Below are 20,908 nucleotides of genomic sequence, written 5' to 3'. Positions count from 1 at the left end.
CCAGACCAGGATACAGTTTGTACCAGACAGGTACATGGAGGCGTTGTGTGTCTATCTGATTGTCACTCAGTCTGGTGTTCTCTTCTGCACGTGCAGCACTTGATTCTGCACCTTTTATCGGGTGTTCTATGCACGCAATTCTACCTGGAAAAACTCTACTTGTCTGTCTTCCAAATCATCTTTTTTCATCCATGTCCTCCTTCAAGAAACAGTTCTTCATCTCTTCCTTTGAGACACTCTTGAACCCCCAGCGTTGGACCTTAGAACTAGAGAATAGGACTTCTGAAGAATGAAAGCTTAGTTCCACTCTTCAGAAAGACAGGGACCCTTAAGAGAAACTACCGGAGACTCTGCAATAGATAACTAAATATCTGAGATCGATAGCGATGATCCCTACTAAGCTCCTGATGTACCGGGGTCCACGCGGTGCCGCCTCCCCTCGCCCCGAGACCCGTGGAGACACATTCAGGAGAAAGAAGTCGTGTGGAGAGTTGTTTCAGAAAGGGTACAGGGTTAGGCTGGGGCCTCGTGGAGCGGCTATGGAGAAGGAGAGGCAGAAGGGACCCTATCTTGCACTCTGGACCTCTCTGAACTTTCTCTCCAAATGGGGTAAGAATAGAGATCTAGGGCCATAGTTATTCTATGTGGAGTAAGACTGGTAGAATATGGGTTCTGGGTCATGTTCAAACAGTCTGTCTGGTCCAGTAGACACTTCCTCTCCAAATGGGGTGAGAATAGAGATCTAGGACCAAAGTCAAACTGTCTGGTCTTGTCTGTGATTCCTAGTTGTATAAACTATGTTCTGCTTAAAATGGGGTCTGGGCCCTGTTCAAACATCTATCTGGTTAATCTCCAACTGCGGTAAGGACCGAGGTCGGGGAAGGGAATGGAATCCTACGTGGTTATGAATCTTATTCTTTACTCTGCTCCTGCTGTGTGGTTGCCTGGCTACCCATAATCCTTGCTGCTGCCAAACGCTACGCCACGCTCGTTAGTTTCTTCTCCGCAATGAGTCTGGATCTGAGTACCTCCCTTACGATTTCTAGTATGGAAATACTTTATAGACGGTCTGATTGGTCCCAGAAACCAATGGGTTGTGCCAGAGCCAGAACACACATGGGTAAAGCAAAGTTTTGAAAATTCACCATTGGTTAGAGCTGAGCCAATAGCTGATTACTTTGTTTTGTACAACACCCCTAATTTTGACATCACCACAAACGACTCTGATGATGTCAGTCAGACTGAAGTATGTAGCGAACAGCAGCGGAGGAATTCAATGGAATGGCTTAGTTTGTTGGAAAATCATGTTTGAGGCATCTGCGTTGTGGGTTTGATTCCTGCATGGGCCGGGTATACTAAATATTTGTGGTAGCTGTAAGTTGCCTCACTAAGACTTGTGTTTACAGAATGTATCTGTTTACACCATGAATGACACTTTAAACAGATCTAAAAACACAAAGAGATTAGATTTCATGTAATCTTGGATACCAAAAACTCAAATCTTGCGTTAATTGCGTCAGATGATCGATTACGTTTTAGGGGTAGATGTATGAAACAAATATACTAACCAGACTTGAGAAGTCTCCACCCCCTAAACAGATGTTTCAGTCCAGTGTGTGGGTCAAATCTCACCTTCTAATATTCAGAGGATGCAAACCTTTGTAAAATCGTAATTTGTCCAAATGGTCAGATGCTACGACACCATGTTACGTATGTACAGTGTGTCCATGAGAGATTAGACTTCAAGGAAATGTTTCAAAGTTAATCTGGTCAACATCGGCCGGCCCTTCTCTGTTAACCGAAGTCACTACTGGTGTGAATGATTCCAACACACGGTGAATCAGAGCAGGGAATATATTGGTGTAAACAGATATTGAGGCAGGTGTTGCATTGTGTCTCTAATCTCTGGGTGAGCCCATTTTGGAATCCGACAGATACACATGTAGGGCACCAACTCCCCCCCCCCCCCACTCCTTTTACCCTCAGAACAGCCTCAATTCATCGGGGACTCTACAAGGTGTTGAAAGCTTTCCACAGGGATGCTGGCCCATTTTGACTCCAATGCTTCCCACAGTTGCCAACTTGGCTGGATGGCCTTTAAGTGGTGGACCATTCTTGATAAACACGGGATACTGTTGAGTGTAAAAAAACTCAGCTGCGTTGCAGTTCTTGATTCAAACCAGTGCGCCAAGCACATATTACCATACCCTTTCAAAGTTACTTAAATGTTTTGTATTGCCCATTCACCCTCTGAATGGCACATGTACACAATCCATGTTTCAATTGTCTCAAGGCTTAAAAATCCTTCTTTAACCTGTCTCCTTCCCTTCATCTACACTGATTGAAGTGGACTTAACAAGTGACATCAATAAGGGATCATAGCTTTCACCTGGATTCATCTGGTCAGTCTGTCATGGAAAGAGCAGGTGTTCCTAATATAGCCACCTTAGAGGCTACAAATCACAAAGTATATCTACTGTACACTGCCGTTCAAAAGTTTGGGGTTGCTTAGAAATGTCCTTGTTTTGAAAGAAAAGCACATTTTTTGACCATTAAAATAACATAAAATTGATCAGGAATACAGTGTAGACATTGTTAATGTTGTAAATTACTACTGTAGTTGGAAACAGCAGATTTTTCTATGGAATATATACATAGGCGTACAGAGGCCTATTATCAGCAACCATCACTCCTGTGTTCCAATGGCACGTTGTGTTTGCTAATACAAGTTTATCATTTTAAAAGGCTAATTGATCATTAGAAAACCCTTTTGCAATTATGTTTGCACAGCTGAAAACTGCTGTTCTGATTAAAGAAGCAATAAAACTGTCCTTCTTTAGACTAGTTGAGTATCTGGAGCATCAGCTTTTGTGGGTTTGCATTTCCTGATGTGCAGGTAAATTCTGGGCAAAGCCCACACGAGATTTCATACTAAATACTAAATATTTTGGTGATATATTGACAATCTTTTGACTAACATGGACTTTCTCAGGTGTTCTTGTTCTGTCCAGTATTGTCATGTCATTTCTATGGTCAGCTCTTGTGTGATGTTGGATGTGTGATGTCGTAAAACACCATTGTTTTATAGTATGTATGATGATTAACATTAATATCTCTCTCTCTCTCTGTCTCTCTCTCTCTCTCTCTCTCTCTGTCTCTCTCTCTGTCTCTCTCTGTCTGTCTGTCTCGCTCTCTCTGTCTCTCTCTGTCTCTGTCTCTCTCTCTCTCTCTCTCTCTCTCTCTCTCTCTCTCTCTCAATTCAATTCAATTCAAGGGGCTTTATTGGCATGGGAAACATGTGTTAACATTGCCAAAGCAAGTAAGGTAAACAATAAAAATTAACAGTAGACATCACACATACAGAAGTTTCAAAACAATAAAGACATTACAAATGTCATATTATATATATATATACAGTGTTTTTACAAGGTACAAATGGTAATGACACAAGATAAAATAAATAAGCATAGATATGGGTTGTATTTACAATGGTGTTTGTTCCTCACTGGTTGCCCTTTTCTCGTGGCAACAGATCACAAATCTTGCTGCTCTGATGGCACACTGTGGAATTTCACCCAGTAGATATGGGAGTTTTTCAAAATTGGATTTGTTTTCGAATTCTTTGTGGATCTGTGTAATCTGAGGGAAATATGTCTCTCTAATATGGTCATACATTGGGCAGGAGGTTAGGAAGTGCAGCTCAGTTTCCACCTCATTTTGTGGGCAGTGAGCACATAGCCTGTCTTCTCTTGAGAGCCATGTCTGCCTACGGCGGCCTTTCTCAATAGCAAGGCTATGCTCGCTGAGTCTGTACATAGTCAAAGCTTTCCTTAATTTTGGGTCAGTCACAGTGGTCAGGTATTCTGCCACTGTGTACTCTCTGTGTAGGGCCAAATAGCATTCTAGTTTGCTCTGTTTTTTTGTTAATTCTTTCCAATGTGTCAAGTAATTATCTTTTTGTTTTCTCATGATTTGGTTGGGTCTAATTGTGCTGCTGTCATGGGGCTCTGTAGGGTGTGTTTGTGAACAGAGCCCCAGGACCAGCTTGCTTAGGGGACTCTTCTCCAGGTTCATCTCTCTGTAGGTGATGGCTTTGTTGTGGAAGGTTTGGGAATCGCTTCCTTTTAGGTGGTTATAGAATTTAACAGCTCTTTTCTGGATTTTGATAATTAGTGGGTATCGGCCTAATTCTGCTCTGCATGCATTATTTGGTGTTCTACGTTGTACACGGAGGATATTTTTGCAGAATTCTGCGTGCAGAGTCTCAATTTGGTGTTTGTCCCATTTTGTAAAGTCTTGGTTGGTGAGCGGACCCCAGACCTCACAACCATAAAGGGCAATGGGCTCTATGACTGATTCAAGTATTTTTAGCCAAATCCTAATTGGTATGTTGAAATTTATGTTCCTTTTGATGGCATAGAATGCCCTTCTTGCCTTGTCTCTCAGATCGTTCACAGCTTTGTGGAAGTTACCTGTGGCGCTGATGTTTAGGCCAAGGTATGTATAGTTTTTTGTGTGCTCTAGGGCAACAGTGTTGAGATGGAATTTGTATTTGTGGTCCTGGTGACTGGACCTTTTTTGGAACACCATTATTTTGGTCTTACTGAGATTTACTGTCAGGGCCCAGGTCTGACAGAATCTGTGCATAAGATCTAGGTGCTGCTGTAGGCCCTCCTTGGTTGGTGACAGAAGCACCAGATCATCAGCAAACAGCAGACATTTGACTTCAGATTCTAGTAGGGTGAGGCCGGGTGCTGCAGACTTTTCTAGTGCCCGCGCCAGTTCGTTGATATATATGTTGAAGAGGGTGGGGCTTAAGCTGCATCCCTGTCTAACCCCACGACCCTGTGTGAAGAAATTTGTGTGTTTTCTGCCAATTTTAACCGCACACTTGTTGTTTGTGTACATGGATTTGATGATGTCGTATGTTTTACCCCCAACACCACTTTCCATCAGTTTGTATAGCAGACCCTCATGCCAAATTGAGTCGAAGGCTTTTTTGAAATCAACAAAGCATGAGAAGACTTTGCCTTTGTTTTGGTTTGTTTGGTTGTCAATTAGGGTGTGCAGGGTGAATACATGGTCTGTTGTACGGTAATTTGGTAAAAAGCCAATTTGACATTTGCTCAGTACATTGTTTTCATTGAGGAAGTGCACGAGTCTGCTGTTAATGATAATGCAGAGGATTTTCCCAAGGTTACTGTTGACGCATATTCCACGGTAGTTATTGGGGTCAAATTTGTCTCCATTTTTGTGGATTGGGGTGATCAGTCCTTGGTTCCAAATATTGGGGAAGATGCCAGAGCTAAGGATGATGTTAAAGAGTTTTAGTATAGCCAATTGGAATTTGTTGTCTGTATATTTGATCATTTCATTGAGGATACCATCAACACCACAGGCCTTTTTGGGTTGGAGGGTTTTTATTTTGTCCTGTAACTCATTCAATGTAATTGGAGAATCCAGTGGGTTCTGGTAGTCTTTAATAGTTGATTCTAAGATCTGTATTTGATCATGTATATGTTTTTGCTCTTTATTCTTTGTTATAGAGCCAAAAAGATTGGAGAAGTGGTTTACCCATACATCTCCATTTTGGATAGATAATTCTTCGTGTTGTTGTTTGTTTAGTGTTTTCCAATTTTCCCAGAAGTGGTTAGAGTCTATGGATTCTTCAATTACATTGAGCTGATTTCTGACATGCTGTTCCTTCTTTTTCCGTAGTGTATTTCTGTATTGTTTTAGTGATTCACCATAGTGAAGGCGTAGACTCAGGTTTTCCGGGTCTCTATGTTTTTGGTTGGACAGGTTTCTCAATTTCTTTCTTAGATTTTTGCATTCTTCATCAAACCATTTGTCATTGTTGTTAATTTTCTTCGGTTTTCTATTTGAGATTTTTAGATTTGATAGGGAAGCTGAGAGGTCAAATATACTGTTAAGATTTTCTACTGCCAAGTTTACACCTTCACTATTACAGTGGAACGTTTTACCCAGGAAATTGTCTAAAAGGGATTGAATTTGTTGTTGCCTAATTGTTTTTTGGTAGGTTTCCAAACTGCATTCCTTCCATCTATAGCATTTCTCAATGTTACTCAGTTCCTTTGGCTTTGATGCCTCATGATTGAGTATTGCTCTGTTTAGGTAGACTGTGATTTTGCTGTGGTCTGATAGGGGTGTCAGTGGGCTGACTGTGAACGCTCTGAGAGACTCTGGGTTGAGGTCAGTGATAAAGTAGTCTACAGTACTACTGCCAAGAGATGAGCTATAGGTGTACCTACCATAGGAGTCCCCTCGAATCCTACCATTGACTATGTACATACCCAGCGTGCGACAGAGCTGCAGGAGTTGTGACCCGTTTTTGTTGGTTATGTTGTCATAGTTGTGCCTAGGGGGGCATACGGGGGAGGGAATGCTGTCACCTCCAGGCAGGTGTTTGTCCCCCTGTGTGCTGAGGGTGTCATGTTCTTGTCCGGTTCTGGCATTTAGGTCGCCACAGACTAGTACATGTCCCTGGGCCTGGAAATGATTGATTTCCCCCTCCAGGATGGAGAAGCTGTCTTCATTAAAATATGGGGATTCTAGTGGGGGGATATAGGTAGCACACAGGAGGACATTTTTCTCTGTTAGGATAATTTTGTTTTGAATTTCTAGCCAAATGTAGAATGTTCCTGTTTTGATTAATTTAATGGAGTGAGTTAGGTCTGCTCTATACCAAATTAGCATACCCCCCGAGTCCCTTCCCTGTTTCACACCTGGTAGTTTGGTGGATGGGAGTACCAGCTCTCTGTAACCTAGAGGGCATCCAGTGGGTCTGTCTCCTCTATACCAGGTTTCTTGCAGGATGACAATGTCTGTATTACCGATTTCTTTGGTGAAGTCCGGGTTTCTGCTCTTCAGGCCAAAGGCAGATGACCTCAGGCCTTGGATATTCCAGGATGAAATAGTAAAGGCTTTTTGTTCCATAAAGTGTCCAATGTTGTTGGTCGTGGTTTGGCCTCAGGCCAGTAAGTGTGAGCAGAGCCTGCTGAGCATCTGGTACATGCCATTGGCTTGGGCGAGTGTGAGAGTGGGGGTTGGGACTGTTTGCCCGCTCACTACCTGGGCGTATGTGTGGCTTCCATGTTGAGGCCCTCTTTGCGGGGGTGGGGTGCATGGGGTGGGCAGGAGTGGCATAGGTCTGATCTGAGGGGGCCTAAATGGGGTGTGGGCATGGTTGACGTGGGGGGTGTTGATTGGTTGGGGTAGGGGTGTGGATGTGTCTGGGTGTGCGGTGGTCTGGATGTAATTCCTCTTGGCGTGGGTCCTCTATGTGTAGGTCCGGGGGGGGGTCCTGCAGGTCTGGGAGGGTATCTCGCTGGTCTGGGTGGGGTGTCTATTGATCTGTTGCTCCTGTGTGAAGTGTTGGGGATACGTTTGAGAGCGATGTCCTTTAGAGTTCGGGCAAAGATGGGCACTGCTGCCTTGTAGAGGTGGACCTGGTCATAGAGGCTGTTCAAGTCCAGAGTGGAGTGGTGGGCCAGGAAAACGTTTGGTTTTGAGGCACAGTCACGGGAAATACTTGCGTTTACCCGCTGTATTGTGGCAGGGTGGAAGTCTTTTCGTGGTAGCAGGGTGGAGATAACCACTTGTGCGTTGGGGAAAGTAGAAGAAGCCTTTTCAATCACTCCCTTCAGTGCTGTGGCCACTCTTTCCTGTTGTGCCCTCAGGTCGTTTGTGCCTGTGTGTATTATTATGTGGCTGGGTGAGCCTAGTTTGGCCTCAGACAGAAGGTCTAGGGCGCTCTGGGTGTTTGGACACCAGAGTTTAGACACACTGTGTTTGGGAAAAAGTTTTTTTTCTTCTATATATTTCCCATTTGAGTCCATAAGTAGTACAATCTGTGTCTTGTGTTTGTCCTTAGTGGGTGTGGGGGGGTTATCAGAAGGGCTATCAGGGTGGCTGACAGGGGGGGTGCTCAGAGGGGGTGAGAGCCGGCGGGCTTGGGGTTCTTCATTTGTCTGTTCTGCTGTGGTGTCGAGACTTTTGTTGGGTGCTGAGGTGGGCTGTTCTGCTTGCTTCTCTGTGGGGTTGGCCACCTCTCTAGTGGGTTGTTCTCTGTCACACGCCGTCCCCCTCAACCTCTCCTCCATCCCCCTCACCCTCTCCTCCATCCCCCTCAACCTCTCCTCCACCAGCAGTCTGATACTCTCCTCTAGTGCTCTGTTCTGCTCCTCTTTCTCCTGTTGTATTTGTCTCACCACTGTCCAAAGTGCAGATATGTCTCTGTCCACCTCCAGCTCTCCTGGTCTGGTTAAGGGGCTGTTGTTGTGCTGGGCTGTTGTCTGGGTCTGTGCTGACTGAAGTGTAATCACCTGCTGTTCCAGCTCCACCTGCCTTATCTCCAGCTGGGTGAATTTGTCCTTCATTTCAATGAGGGAGTGGTAATCTGTGCTGGGAGGTTGACTCTCCACTGGGGGTTGCTCGTCTGTGGGGTTACATAGTGAAGAGGTCTGGTCTGACCCGCTCGGTGTGGGAGTATCTTTATCAAGGGAGAGCTTCTCCTGCTGGGCTAATTCTTTGATTAGGTGAAAGTCCAGCTGAAACTGTTTGGGGTTACTCTGTACCATCACTGTTCCGGACTTATAGATATTAATATTACTTGACTCAGAGTCCTCGTTATCAAGTATTCTGAGTTTCCAGCCCTCGTTAACCCCCCCTCTCTTAACAAAGGGGTAGTGTGCTAATATAGCACTGTGCCATGCCAGGGGATGGTTTGTGTGGAAGATAAGGTTGCGGATGTTCCCATTTTTGTAATAGTCAGCAAAAAGTGTCTCTTGATTTTCCATAAGGAGCTTCATTTTGTAATCTTTTCTTGACTTATCATTCTTTACATGCAAAGGGTACTGTATTTTAATTACCTCTGAACAGCGGGAGGGAGCCTCTAAGGCCTCTCCATTTGGTTGGGGTAAACTGTGTGGCTCTCCTGCCATTGTTGGGCTAATGGGCTTTGACACCTCTCACTTGACACGTCAGTGCTAGTTGAAGCTGTATCAAGCTTGGCAGAATTATGTTAGAATTCAGTCCTTATAAAGTAATGTTGTGTATTTTTCTTCTTGGCTTTTGGCTTTTAAAATATAGTTTCGGACTAAGCATTACTCACTCAGTTCCAGGTTGGATGGGGTTTTCAGGTTTCTGTTGTTTTCCAGAGAATTTGCTGTATAGAGAAATAAATCTTGGTAGTTGTGAACCTTCTTGGTGATTCCGTAATTCCGTCCAAAATCAGGTTGTAGGTTTTAAGTTTTGATTTGAAGTGGGGGTTATGTTGTAGAGGGTAGAATCCAGTACGTGTTCCTGACAAAAAATCCAAGTTTATCTAACTCCTAATCTATCTTTTTTAAAGAAAATGCTGAAAAATGCAGGAGCTCATCTGATCGTGACCTCTCTCTCTCTCTCTCTCTCTCGGTCTCTCTCTCTCTCTCTCTGTATCTCTCTCTCTCTCTCTCTGTCTCTCTCTCTCTCTCTCTCTCTCTCTCTCTCTCTCTCTCTCTCTCTCTCTCTCTCTCTCTCTCTCTCTCTCTCTCTCTCTCTCTCTCTCTCTCTCTCTCTCTCTCTGTCTCTCTCAATTCAATTCAATTCAATTCAAGGGGCTTTATTGGCATGGGTAACATGTGATAACATTGCCAAAGCAAGTAAGGTAGATAATATATAAAGTGAAATAAACAATAAAAATTAACAGAAAATTAACAAAATTAACTCTCTCTCTGTCTGTCTCTCTCTCTCTCTCTCTGTCTGTCTCTCTCTCTCTCCCTCTCTCTCTGTCTCTCTCTGTCTCTCTCACTCTCAGGTTTAAGATTCCTGAGAGCCTTGAGATTGATACAGTTCTCTGAAATTTTACAGTTTTTGAATATCTTAAAAACAAGGTAAGTATTAGAGCTTTCATTGGACTACCGCCAAAACACCAACTATCTCCAGAATCCATCTGACATAGAAGCTCGGCTCAGGTTTGCTCTTTGTCTAGACGCTGTGGTGACACTTTATTTTACAGTCCTGTTTCAGACTTAGATATTTGAACTTAAGTGGTAACAACTTCAAAGCATGCAGGGAAAGGGGGATTCCTCATCACTTTTACAAATGATTTCATTCAAGCACCTGAAACAAATTTTACATGTACATTTTTGCTATTTAGCAGACATTCTTATCCAGAGCGACTTGCAGTAGTGATTGCAGTGCATTTTGTGCTTTTTCATACTGGTCCACCATGGGAATCGAACCCACAACCATAGTTTTGCAAGCACCATTGTGTCCCAACTGAGCCACACAGGACACATTGTATAGTAGCTCCAATGAATCTCACTCATGTCTTCTGAAATTGTTATGTAATAACTATGTAATTTAACTTCTATTTTCCCATGTGGCTGGATAAATAGCAGGACTGTCCAGTAAAGTGTCACTGAGGCTAGATGACTGTTTGGCCCAGCGTGCCTCTTCTCTCCTTGCTGGACTGTTGCCACTGTAAACACAGAGTCGTTGAGTAATGTACAGTGATCCTCTCTTTCTGTGGTTCAGCACTAACGTAGGTAAAGGAGAGATAGGGAGATAGAAAGTGAAAGAGGAGAGTATGTGATGAATGTAGACAGATCCTGAACTAAAGCATGACACTTTCCCTATTACAGCAGGGCAAGAACAGACACCGCGGTAGCTGTTGACTATATGTAGGAAAAACAACACAAGATGATGGGTAGAGTGCTGGCAACAGCATTCCACAAAAGCTGTCATGACATAATGTGCCTTAGCAGTTCAATAGAGTAAATACCTTTCAGCTTAATTCATTTTATGTTTGTTTGGGTGCATTTTTGTTTTTGACCTGATCCCACCCCCTAGAGACCCACAGTCCCATTCATTTCCTGGCGTAGAGAAAGAGAACAGAATAGCACGTCTTTAAATTGTTTATTTTATTATAATACTTAAAGACATTTTACCCATTACAGTGCCAGACATAAAGACAGAACTTGCCGTAATGATAAAATAATGACAGGAGCGGAGAGGACATGTACTGTACTTTCCAACCTAAACCTGGTGTTCTCTAGCCTCACCACCTCAGACCCAGTAGATGAACCTCTCCCATTACATTATTCTCTTTCTGTCACCCTTACCTGGTCTGGATCTCTTTGAGAGGTTTTTATGGTTCTTATTCTACCCAGCAATTCCATCAAGCTGGTGAACCTGTGTTCCATCTTCATAAGCACATGGCTAACAGCTGCCGGATTCATACATTTGGTAAGTGGCCGGGCGGGGGGGCTGGGCTACAGGGGGAGTAAGGGAGGTTAGAACTCCTAACGCTTGGTCCGAAAGCAACCTCTAGCTCCTCCCTTCCCCCTGGATGTGTGGCAGATCTGGAGTGCTGAAGGGTCCCAGACCAACCCCTACCCCTTACCCCCTGGGCACTCCTGTAAGTTTGAAACGATCGGATTGGTATGTAAACAATACAATATTGAATACAGTTGTGTGCACTAAAAAGTTAGATTTAAGTTTGTTTAAACCCTGCACTGCTCTACAGGTGTTTTTGTGACAAACTATCGCTGGGATACCCTAGAGCACTTTGTTGCACACCCATTGTGGCACTAGTTCTGCCAGTACCAAAATACAACATTTTCAGTGCCCGCAACTATATGGAAATTCCCAGCCTATCTGAAGGCAAGGTGAAGCAGCAATTTACCATGTTGCTTAAACCTATACGATCTTCTCAGATCCACAGCAGGGCCTAGGGGGTTGGGGCCGGGGCTTGATTTGAGAATCAGCACGTTAGTTAAAAAGGCTAGGTGGGCGCCGTCTTCGTGTAGCCCCCACCTACCCGGTTCAGATGTGCTGCCACCCGAGGGGAGGGGGCTAGGGATTGCCTTCGGACCGGCCAATAGAGGGTGTTTCCATGTGATGATGAAGAGTTAGGGGCGCTTTAATCAATCAGTAGAACTACAGATCAATGTCTGTCCTTTTTATTAGTAAAACTACAGATCATTTAATCAAATCTGACCTTTTTTCACTTTTTCTGTTATTTCTTACAAACAGCTGGCTCAAGTTGTCAGTACACTTATATCAATGGCTCAACCAACAGTACAGTAACACACCAACCAATACAGCATTAGAACATGAAGGTGAATAGCGCTAACCTCCTGGCACTAGATGGCAGCATTAGATCAATTTTAAGGTTCCAGAAATCCTGCTTATCAGATTAGAATGAAAGCACATCAGTTCACCAGGGCCAGATTCAATCAAACTTGTATTGAGAAGGTCGTATGCAGGGCCTTTGTTTGCAAACTGCTGCCCTAAGTGTCAGAACCATGTCGTGTTCAGTTCAGTCGTTCCGAACTGGAGGCACAACAGTGGAGGAGGTACTCGGTAGTGTTACGGCATCCTCAACCACACAGGAAATGTATTAATCCGCGGGAAGACATGTTTGTTGGCTACTGTGTATATATACTCTGCAATGCTGGTTTGATTGACTCTTAAGACCATGTTGGTGGTAGGATGAACCTTTAGAACCTGCTTCAGAGGTTGTGATAAAAATCCTTCCAACGTTTTTGCTTCTGACTGACATTCTACCCTGTTCAAATCTCCTTCCCGCTCCTGTTTCTAGGTGGAAAACTCAGGGGATCCTTGGGAAAACTTTCAAAATTCCCAGTCACTTTCCTACTGGGAATGTGTCTACTTGCTCATGGTCACTATGTCAACAGTGGGCTACGGGGACGTCTATGCAAAAACCACCCTGGGTCGCCTGTTCATGGTCTTCTTCATCCTCGGGGGTTTGGTAAAACAACATTTTTCTATCCCCTCCTCCCACTTGCCCCCCCCCCCCCCCAACCTGCCTGTCTCCATCTTCACACCATATAAGTGTTAAACCAGACAGAAAAATCACTAAACGATACTTTAGACTTCAATGTCTTTGTCAACATTATTACCTGTGAAATATTTTGAAATGTAGCTTAATGGATTGTTTACATAGTACTGTTAAGCTCACCTATTTAGATATGTACAGTGTACCTCCCTGCTTACACTACTATCAATGTTATTTGTCTGTATCTGGGTACTGTAGTTTCTCCCCTTGTCCCCCTTCCTATAGAGTGTGGGTTGTATTGGTCTGAAGAGTAGTTATAAGATAATGCTCTACACCTGCGGCCTGATAATGTTGTTGCCGTTCTTCTTAAAGCAGTCTGCGATCTCAGGACTACTCCCTTCCTCTCGTGTCCCTCCCACTATTCCAACAAACACAGTGGCAGGAAGACCAGGCCTAGGCCAGCCTGAGTGTTACCATAGCGACTGCAGCTCTTTTTCGCCCCTGACATTTAACCACAGTCAGACCAGCACCCCCTAGAGGAAAAGGGTCTCACTGCAGCTAAACCCATGTCCGTTAGTTTGGACTATTAGCCTATAACACCATCCATCTCATATGATCAGGTAGATGATGACCATCCCCCCAGCTGTTTGAGAGTGTACCATGTGGTCGTCATAGAGATGTAATAAAATAAAGGACGTGTGTTACTATGTCTAAAGGCCATTCAGGGTTAGCAGCAGCAGGTCTGCTTCTATACGGTTAGCAAACAGGTCAACAATTAATGGATAGCTAAATGTTTAGCAAACAGCTCAACAATTAATGGATAGCTAAACGGTTAGCAAACAGCTCAACAATTAATGGATAGCTAAACGGTTAGCAAACAGCTCAACAATTAATGGTTAGCTAAACGGTTAGCAAATAGCTCAACAGTTAGTGTATAGCTAAACGGTTAGCAAACATCTCAACAGTTAGTGGATAGCTAAATGGTTAACAAACAGCTCAACAGTTAGTGGATAGCTAAATGGTTAGCAAACAGCTCAACAGTTAGTGGATAACTCAACTGTTAGCAAACAGCTCAACAGTTAGTGGGTATCTATACAGTTAACAAACAGCTCAACAGTTAGTGGGTATCTATACAGTTAGCAAACGGCTCAAAGTTTGAATAGATATACAGTTAGCGAACGGCTCAAAGGTTTGAATAGCTATACAGTTAGAAAACAGCTCAAAGCTTTGAATAGCTAGCAAACGGCTCAAAGGTTTGAATAGATATAGTTAGCAAACGGCTCAAAGGTCTGAATAGATATAGTTAGCAAACGGCTCAAAGGTTTGAATAGATATAGTTAGCAAACGGCTCAAAGGTCTGAATAGATATAGTTAGCAAACGACTCAAAGGTTTGAATAGATATAGTTAGCAAACTGCTCAAAGGTTTGAATAGATATAGTTAGCAAACGGCTCAAAGGTTTGAATAGCTATACAGTTAGCAAACGGCTCAAAGGTTTGAATAGCTATTCAGTTAGCGAATGGATCAACGTTTTGCAAATAGCTAAACAGTTAGATACTGGGTAGCTAAATGGCTAGCAAAGCGCTCAACCGCTAAACAGTCATCAAAAAGAAGTAAACAGTGCTAGCATGATATTGACATTGACATAGGCAGGAAAAGAGAAGTACTGTACTTCAGGACAGCAGGCTGCAACACTTTGCCAAATGCATCCAGCTCATTCCCACTGCCCTCCAAATGAGTCTTAATGTGTTTTGCAGCTGTGGACCATCAGGCCGGCCTGCTCAAATCAACCTGCCACATCATTGGTGTTTGTTGGACAAAACATGGCACATAGGTTTTTTTCCCCCTTCTTCTCTTTGCCACTTTCAGATATTTCGGATGCTATTTCAGATCGACCGTTGTTGGTCAGCTGTGGCGATATTTACACTTTTTATTTTTTCTTCCCAAAACCCATGACCCTTAAAAACTGGGGTTTTCTTAATAAAAATATTTTCTTTTTGATTTTACCCCAAAATTATTTTTTTTAAACATTGATTGGGCAACACATCTCTAAGTTTGTTCTCTTCTTTAAAGTGTCAATGCTGAGTGAGAACTACAAGAGAAACTTCTGGACACTAACATCCCCCCCAGTTTTTCAGCATTTGCACATTTATTTGATATCTGATATCTTAAGAACTATTTTTGTCTCCACCCAGAACTCTGTTTGGATTTAAGCGCCCGCTAGACGGCTCCCCCTCCACCCCCTCTATGGCCTAGTGTCTTCTTTAGTCTCTTCTTGTGTCTCCTATCTTCTCCTTAGGCCATGTTTGCCAGCTACGTCCCTGAAATCATAGAGTTAATAGGAAACCGCAAGAAATATGGTGGTTCCTATAGTGCGGTTAATGGGAGAAAGTAAGTATTTTCCGGAAGGTTCTGCTGTCTTTCCTTGTACGAGGTAGAACCCTTTCTGCATGCCCTTTTCTTTTTTCTGTTTCATGCATGTAGGCCATGTTTGCTCGCTACGTGCCAGAAATTGCTGCTCTCATCCTTAATCGGAAGAAATACGGAGGGAGTTATAACTCAACACGAGGCAGAAAGTAAGTCCAAATCCAGACAAGGTGTGTTTGTGTGACTCGAGTGCACCCCCCTCAGGTTTAGAATGGTATGGGGGGTTGATTCACCAAATTTCCATTACTGTAGTCACACTGCGTGACTGGAGACCTTGGCCATAAGGACACATGTCCATGTCACTTTACTCTCAATTTTCTCTCTTTCTGTCCCTGTCTCTCTTATTTAATCTCTCTCTCTCTGTCTCTCTCTCTCTCTCTGTCTGTCGCTCATTCAGTGCTCACCTGAAGTCCATCCTTGTGCTTTTGTTTTTTACTTTTTACTTTGAAACATCCTATGTGCTGCATCTTAATTAATTAAAACTAGAGCTTTCATGACTACATTGTAGACCTATGGTATTAATATGTGTTGTCCTACCTCTTAATTCTGAAACCGTCCAATGACATTCCTCCAATTGTGCTCTCACTATAAGGACGAATCAGGATCTTGATGATACATCAATGTAAAATAACTAGTCATGAAACCCCTACTATCTGCTGTAAAAAAAACGTTTCTGCTTCACAAGAAAATAGAAAAAAATATAATCCTCAACTGCATTATTATTGGTGGTCTTTTAGAAGCATCATCAATCTCAATGACATTACAGGATATTCTTTTAGAAGCATCATCAATCTCAATGACATTACAGGATATTCTTTTAGAAGCATCATCAATCTCAATGACATTACAGGATATTCTTTTAGAAGCATCATCAATCTCAATGACATTACAGGATATTCTTTTAGAAGCATCATCAATCTCAATGACATTACAGGATATTATTTTAGAAGCATCATCAATCTCAATGACATTACAGGATATTCTTTTAGAAGCATCATCAATCTCAATGACATTACAGGATATTCTTTTAGAAGCATCATCAATCTCAATGACATTACAGGATATTCTTTTAGAAGCATCATCAATCTCAATGACATTACAGGATATTCTTTTCTTGCTTTCATTTTGCTTGAGTTACTCCGCATGAGACATGCTTTTTATTTGTATTTATTTGCATAATTTATCTGCATGATCTCTGTGACCTGAGCTCCCCTCCGTTGGCTTTTTCACGTTTCATGGTTCCCATGGCAAACTGTACAAAAAGCTAAACTTCCTGTCTTGTCACCGCCAGCCGCATCACCTCTGCTCGACATGACTCTGGCCCTGATCTTCAGTCAGCTCCTACACCCTGAATGCTGGATGCCTCGCTCTCATTGGAGGCTCGCGATTGCTCTTGGCTTGCTTTGCCCGCTTGGTTTTTGGTGTCCTGTCGTTTGGTTTGTGTGGCAGTAGTTGTGTTGGCCAGAGGTTGTGGTGTTTTTGTGTGTGTGTGTGGACGTTCAGAAACAGTGTGTTGTGTGTGTGTACAGTGTGTGTATAGTGGCTGAATCCCTGGTTCTGTGGCTCAATCTTCACTGGCTCAACAGCTCATCACAGCACATGGACTAACTAGCCTCATAGTTAGACACAGACTAACCTCACTGCTCCTCATAGTTAGACACAGACTAACTTCATAGTTAGACACAGACTAACCTCACAGCTCCTCATTGTTAGACACAGACTAACCTCACTGCTCCTCATAGTTAGACACAGACTAACCTCATAGTTAGACACAGACTAACCTCACAGCTCCTCATTGTTAGACACAGACTAACCTCACTGCTCCTCACAGTTAGACACAGACTAACCTCATAGTTAGACACAGACTAACCTCACTGCTCCTCATAGTTAGACACAGACTAACCTCACTACTCCTCACAGTTAGACACAGACTAACCTCATAGTTAGACACAGACTAACCTCACTGCTCCTCACAGTTAGACACAGACTAACCTCACTGCTCCTCATAGTTAGACACAGACTAACCTCACTGCTCCTTATAGTTAGACACAGACTAACCTCACTGCTCCTCATAGTTAGACACAGACTAACCTCGCTGCTCCTCACAGTTAGACACAGACTAACCTCACTGCTCCTCACAGTTAGACACAGACTAACCTCACTGCTCCTCATAGTTAGACACAGACTAACCTCACTGCTCCTCACAGTTAGACACAGACTAACCTCACTGCTCCTCACAGTTAGACACAGACTAACCTCACTGCTCCTCATAGTTAGACACAGACTAACCTCACTGCTCCTCATAGTTAGACACAGACTAACCTCACTGCTCCTCATAGTTAGACACAGACTAACCTCACTGCTCCTCACAGTTAGACACAGACTAACCTCACTGCTCCTCAAAGTTAGACACAGACTAACCTCACTGCTCCTCACAGTTAGACACAGACTAACCTCACTGCTCCTCATAGTTAGACACAGACTAACCTCACTGCTCCTCACAGTTAGACACAGACTAACCTCATAGTTAGACACAGACTAACCTCACTGCTCCTCACAGTTAGACACAGACTAACCTCACTGCTCCTCATAGTTAGACACAGACTAACCTCACTGCTCCTTATAGTTAGACACAGACTAACCTCACTGCTCCTCATAGTTAGACACAGACTAACCTCGCTGCTCCTCACAGTTAGACACAGACTAACCTCACTGCTCCTCACAGTTAGACACAGACTAACCTCACTGCTCCTCATAGTTAGACACAGACTAACCTCACTGCTCCTCACAGTTAGACACAGACTAACCTCACTGCTCCTCACAGTTAGACACAGACTAACCTCACTGCTCCTCATAGTTAGACACAGACTAACCTCACTGCTCCTCATAGTTAGACACAGACTAACCTCACTGCTCCTCATAGTTAGACACAGACTAACCTCACTGCTCCTCACAGTTAGACACAGACTAACCTCACTGCTCCTCAAAGTTAGACACAGACTAACCTCACTGCTCCTCACAGTTAGACACAGACTAACCTCACTGCTCCTCATAGTTAGACACAGACTAAACCTCATAGTTAGACACAGACTAACCTCACTCCTCATAGTTAGACACAGACTAACCTCACTGCTCCTCATAGTTAGACACAGACTAACCTCACTGCTCCTCATAGTTAGACACAGACTAACCTCACTGCTCCTCATAGTTAGACACAGACTAACCTCACTGCTCCTCACAGTTAGACACAGACTAACCTCACTGCTCCTCACAGTTAGACACAGACTAACCTCACTGCTCCTCATAGTTAGACACAGACTAACCTCACTGCTCCTCATAGTTAGACACAGACTAACCTCACTGCTCCTCACAGTTAGACACAGACTAACCTCACTGCTCCTCACAGTTAGACACAGACTAACCTCACTGCTCCTCACAGTTAGACACAGACTAACCTCACTGCTCCTCATAGTTAGACACAGACTAACCTCGCTGCTCCTCATAGTTAGACACAGACTAACCTCACTGCTCCTCATAGTTAGACACAGACTAACCTCACTGCTCCTCATAGTTAGACACAGACTAACCTCACTGCTCCTCATAGTTAGACACAGACTAACCTCACTGCTCCTCATAGTTAGACACAGACTAACCTCACTGCTCCTCATAGTTAGACACAGACTAACCTCACTGCTCCTCATAGTTAGACACAGACTAACCTCACTGCTCCTCATAGTTTAGCTCAGCAGGATAGAGAGACTTCCTGCATCTCTTTCTCTATTTCACCTTCATTATATTTTCTATCTTACATTTTCCCTTCTTTCTTTTTCTCCCTCTTTCTCTTCATTCTCCCCCTTCATCTCTCTCTCTCTTCCCACCCCCTTCCTCCCTCTCTGCATGGTCACGCAGGGCTGTCAGTGACCCATACATACTGACATTCCACAGTAGAGAGAGAGAGCTATTAGAAACCAGTCTTTGTTAGAAGCTGTTTCCAAGTCAGTGAGACACGATTGATGAGATGTTATGTTTGTCTGGCGCCCTGCATCTCCATTCACTGACGGGGTAATGAGAGAAGGGTTTGTCAAAACTGCCGACTCCCCCTCGTTCCCCCTTTCACACACACTCCCTCTTTCCCCCTTTCCCCCTTTCTTGCCCTCTCTCTCCCTGTCTCTCTCTTTTTCCCCTCTCCTCTATTCTTCTCTCTCTTTCTCCCCCTCCACTTCTCCTTCTCTCTGGCTTTAATGTACATGCATACGGTAGTAATCAGGCCCTCACTTCAGCCAGCCAATCACAGAGGCATCAGGATCTGTGTGTTATTATGTTAAATACTGTATGCATGTGTTCATATTGGATATGTATACTATAGATCATGACACATATACAAGCACATTTGTCATAATGGTTTCCTCTCGAGAGTACACTTTTTGAGGAAGGAAAAAGCTAAAGCTGCACCCACCTTGTGGTTCTCATTAGGGCTCTGTGATTTTCATAACGGCTCTGTGGTTTCCGTTAGTCCCCACTGAAACAGAGGGGCTGGTGTGGAAACTGGCCTAAACCCTGGCTGAACCCTGCAGTACTCTGAATGTGTTCTATGAGGGCCTGTGAGGGCCAGCAGCCTGCGATGTGGAGACTTGGAGACTCTCATCCCTGTCACACATATTATATAATATGTACAGCAGGCTCCCTCTAGTGTATATGTATATATGTATTAACATATATAAAGAGCCCAATTAATGTGACACTGAACATGTCGTTACCTTCATGAATAACATTACAGTATACAGTATATACGCTCTCCAGTATTCAGGTTAGATAGCATCAAAATATATCTTGTTTCTGTGGCAAATGGTGTTTTTTATGCTACACCACGTTCCATTAGTTGAAACAAAATAGGCCACAGTTGAGTGAAAAACACAAAAAGATGTGTTTTGTTGCCTTTCCTTCTGCGTCTTACAGTATCAGCCTAAGGATCAGAGTGATAGTAATGGTGTGACCTCTGCTGGTGTTTGAGCTGTCTTTGCTGTGGTGAAGTATTTCATGTGTTCCTGATGATATGGTTTGTTATGTTGATATCCTGCATGGTCTGTAATGGACGTTCTCAGACTTCCCTTGTGCATTTTGGTGTGATGATGTGCACCTTTTATTCCGGCGCTTGGTATTTGTGTGTAATATTTTCTCATTTATGTTCTTGTGCCACCGTGATTGTACACCCAACTTTAGTTTTTTGAGTGTGATGTTTCATTGAGGAGTCCAGGGTTGAATACGCTTAAAGGAAGTTATATTTTTTCCGTCAGGTAGCCTAGCGGTTAGAGCGTTGGGCCAGTAACCGAAAGGTTGCTGGTTTGAATAACAGAACTGTCAAGGGGAAAATCTGTCTGTCCTTGGAGCAAGACACTTAACCCTAATTTGCTCGTGGGACTTACTTCTATGGCTGACCCTGTAAAACAACACATATCACTTTGCCTAGCTGGTGTATGACAATAAAAACAAACATCTAATTGTTGAATTATGTATCCGTACCACTCCTTTAAATATGTAGCTAAATACCTTCCTTGACTTGGATACTGTGGTGTGGTCTTGAATGCTAACCCTGGCACACCAATAGGGGTAATCATCAGTGGTCTGTCCGTCCTTTAATGAAGTCAACTGAATCGTTTATACTCCCAACAATTGTTCC

At 43.4% G+C, this 20,908-nt stretch overlaps 1 protein-coding gene across 4 annotated transcripts in view; it reads left to right on the top strand.

Moving 5' to 3' along the window:
* Positions 1-20,908, top strand: part of LOC135511172 (calcium-activated potassium channel subunit alpha-1a-like) — a 383,846-nt gene that overhangs the window by 249,042 nt on the left and 113,896 nt on the right. For all 4 annotated transcript variants that reach the window (XM_064932771.1, XM_064932770.1, XM_064932769.1 and 1 more), the window contains exons 6-9: positions 9,818-9,893; positions 11,175-11,250; positions 12,608-12,778; positions 15,104-15,195. In XM_064932771.1, the coding sequence (XP_064788843.1) occupies positions 9,818-9,893; positions 11,175-11,250; positions 12,608-12,778; positions 15,104-15,195 (415 nt within the window). The remainder of the gene's footprint in view (positions 1-9,817; positions 9,894-11,174; positions 11,251-12,607; positions 12,779-15,103; positions 15,196-20,908) is intronic.

Source organism: Oncorhynchus masou, chromosome 23, assembly GCF_036934945.1.
Source record: "Oncorhynchus masou masou isolate Uvic2021 chromosome 23, UVic_Omas_1.1, whole genome shotgun sequence".
In the NCBI taxonomy this organism is placed as follows: domain Eukaryota; kingdom Metazoa; phylum Chordata; class Actinopteri; order Salmoniformes; family Salmonidae; genus Oncorhynchus; species Oncorhynchus masou.
Note: the sequence above shows the minus strand (reverse complement) of the source record. Positions and strands in the feature narration are given on the sequence as shown.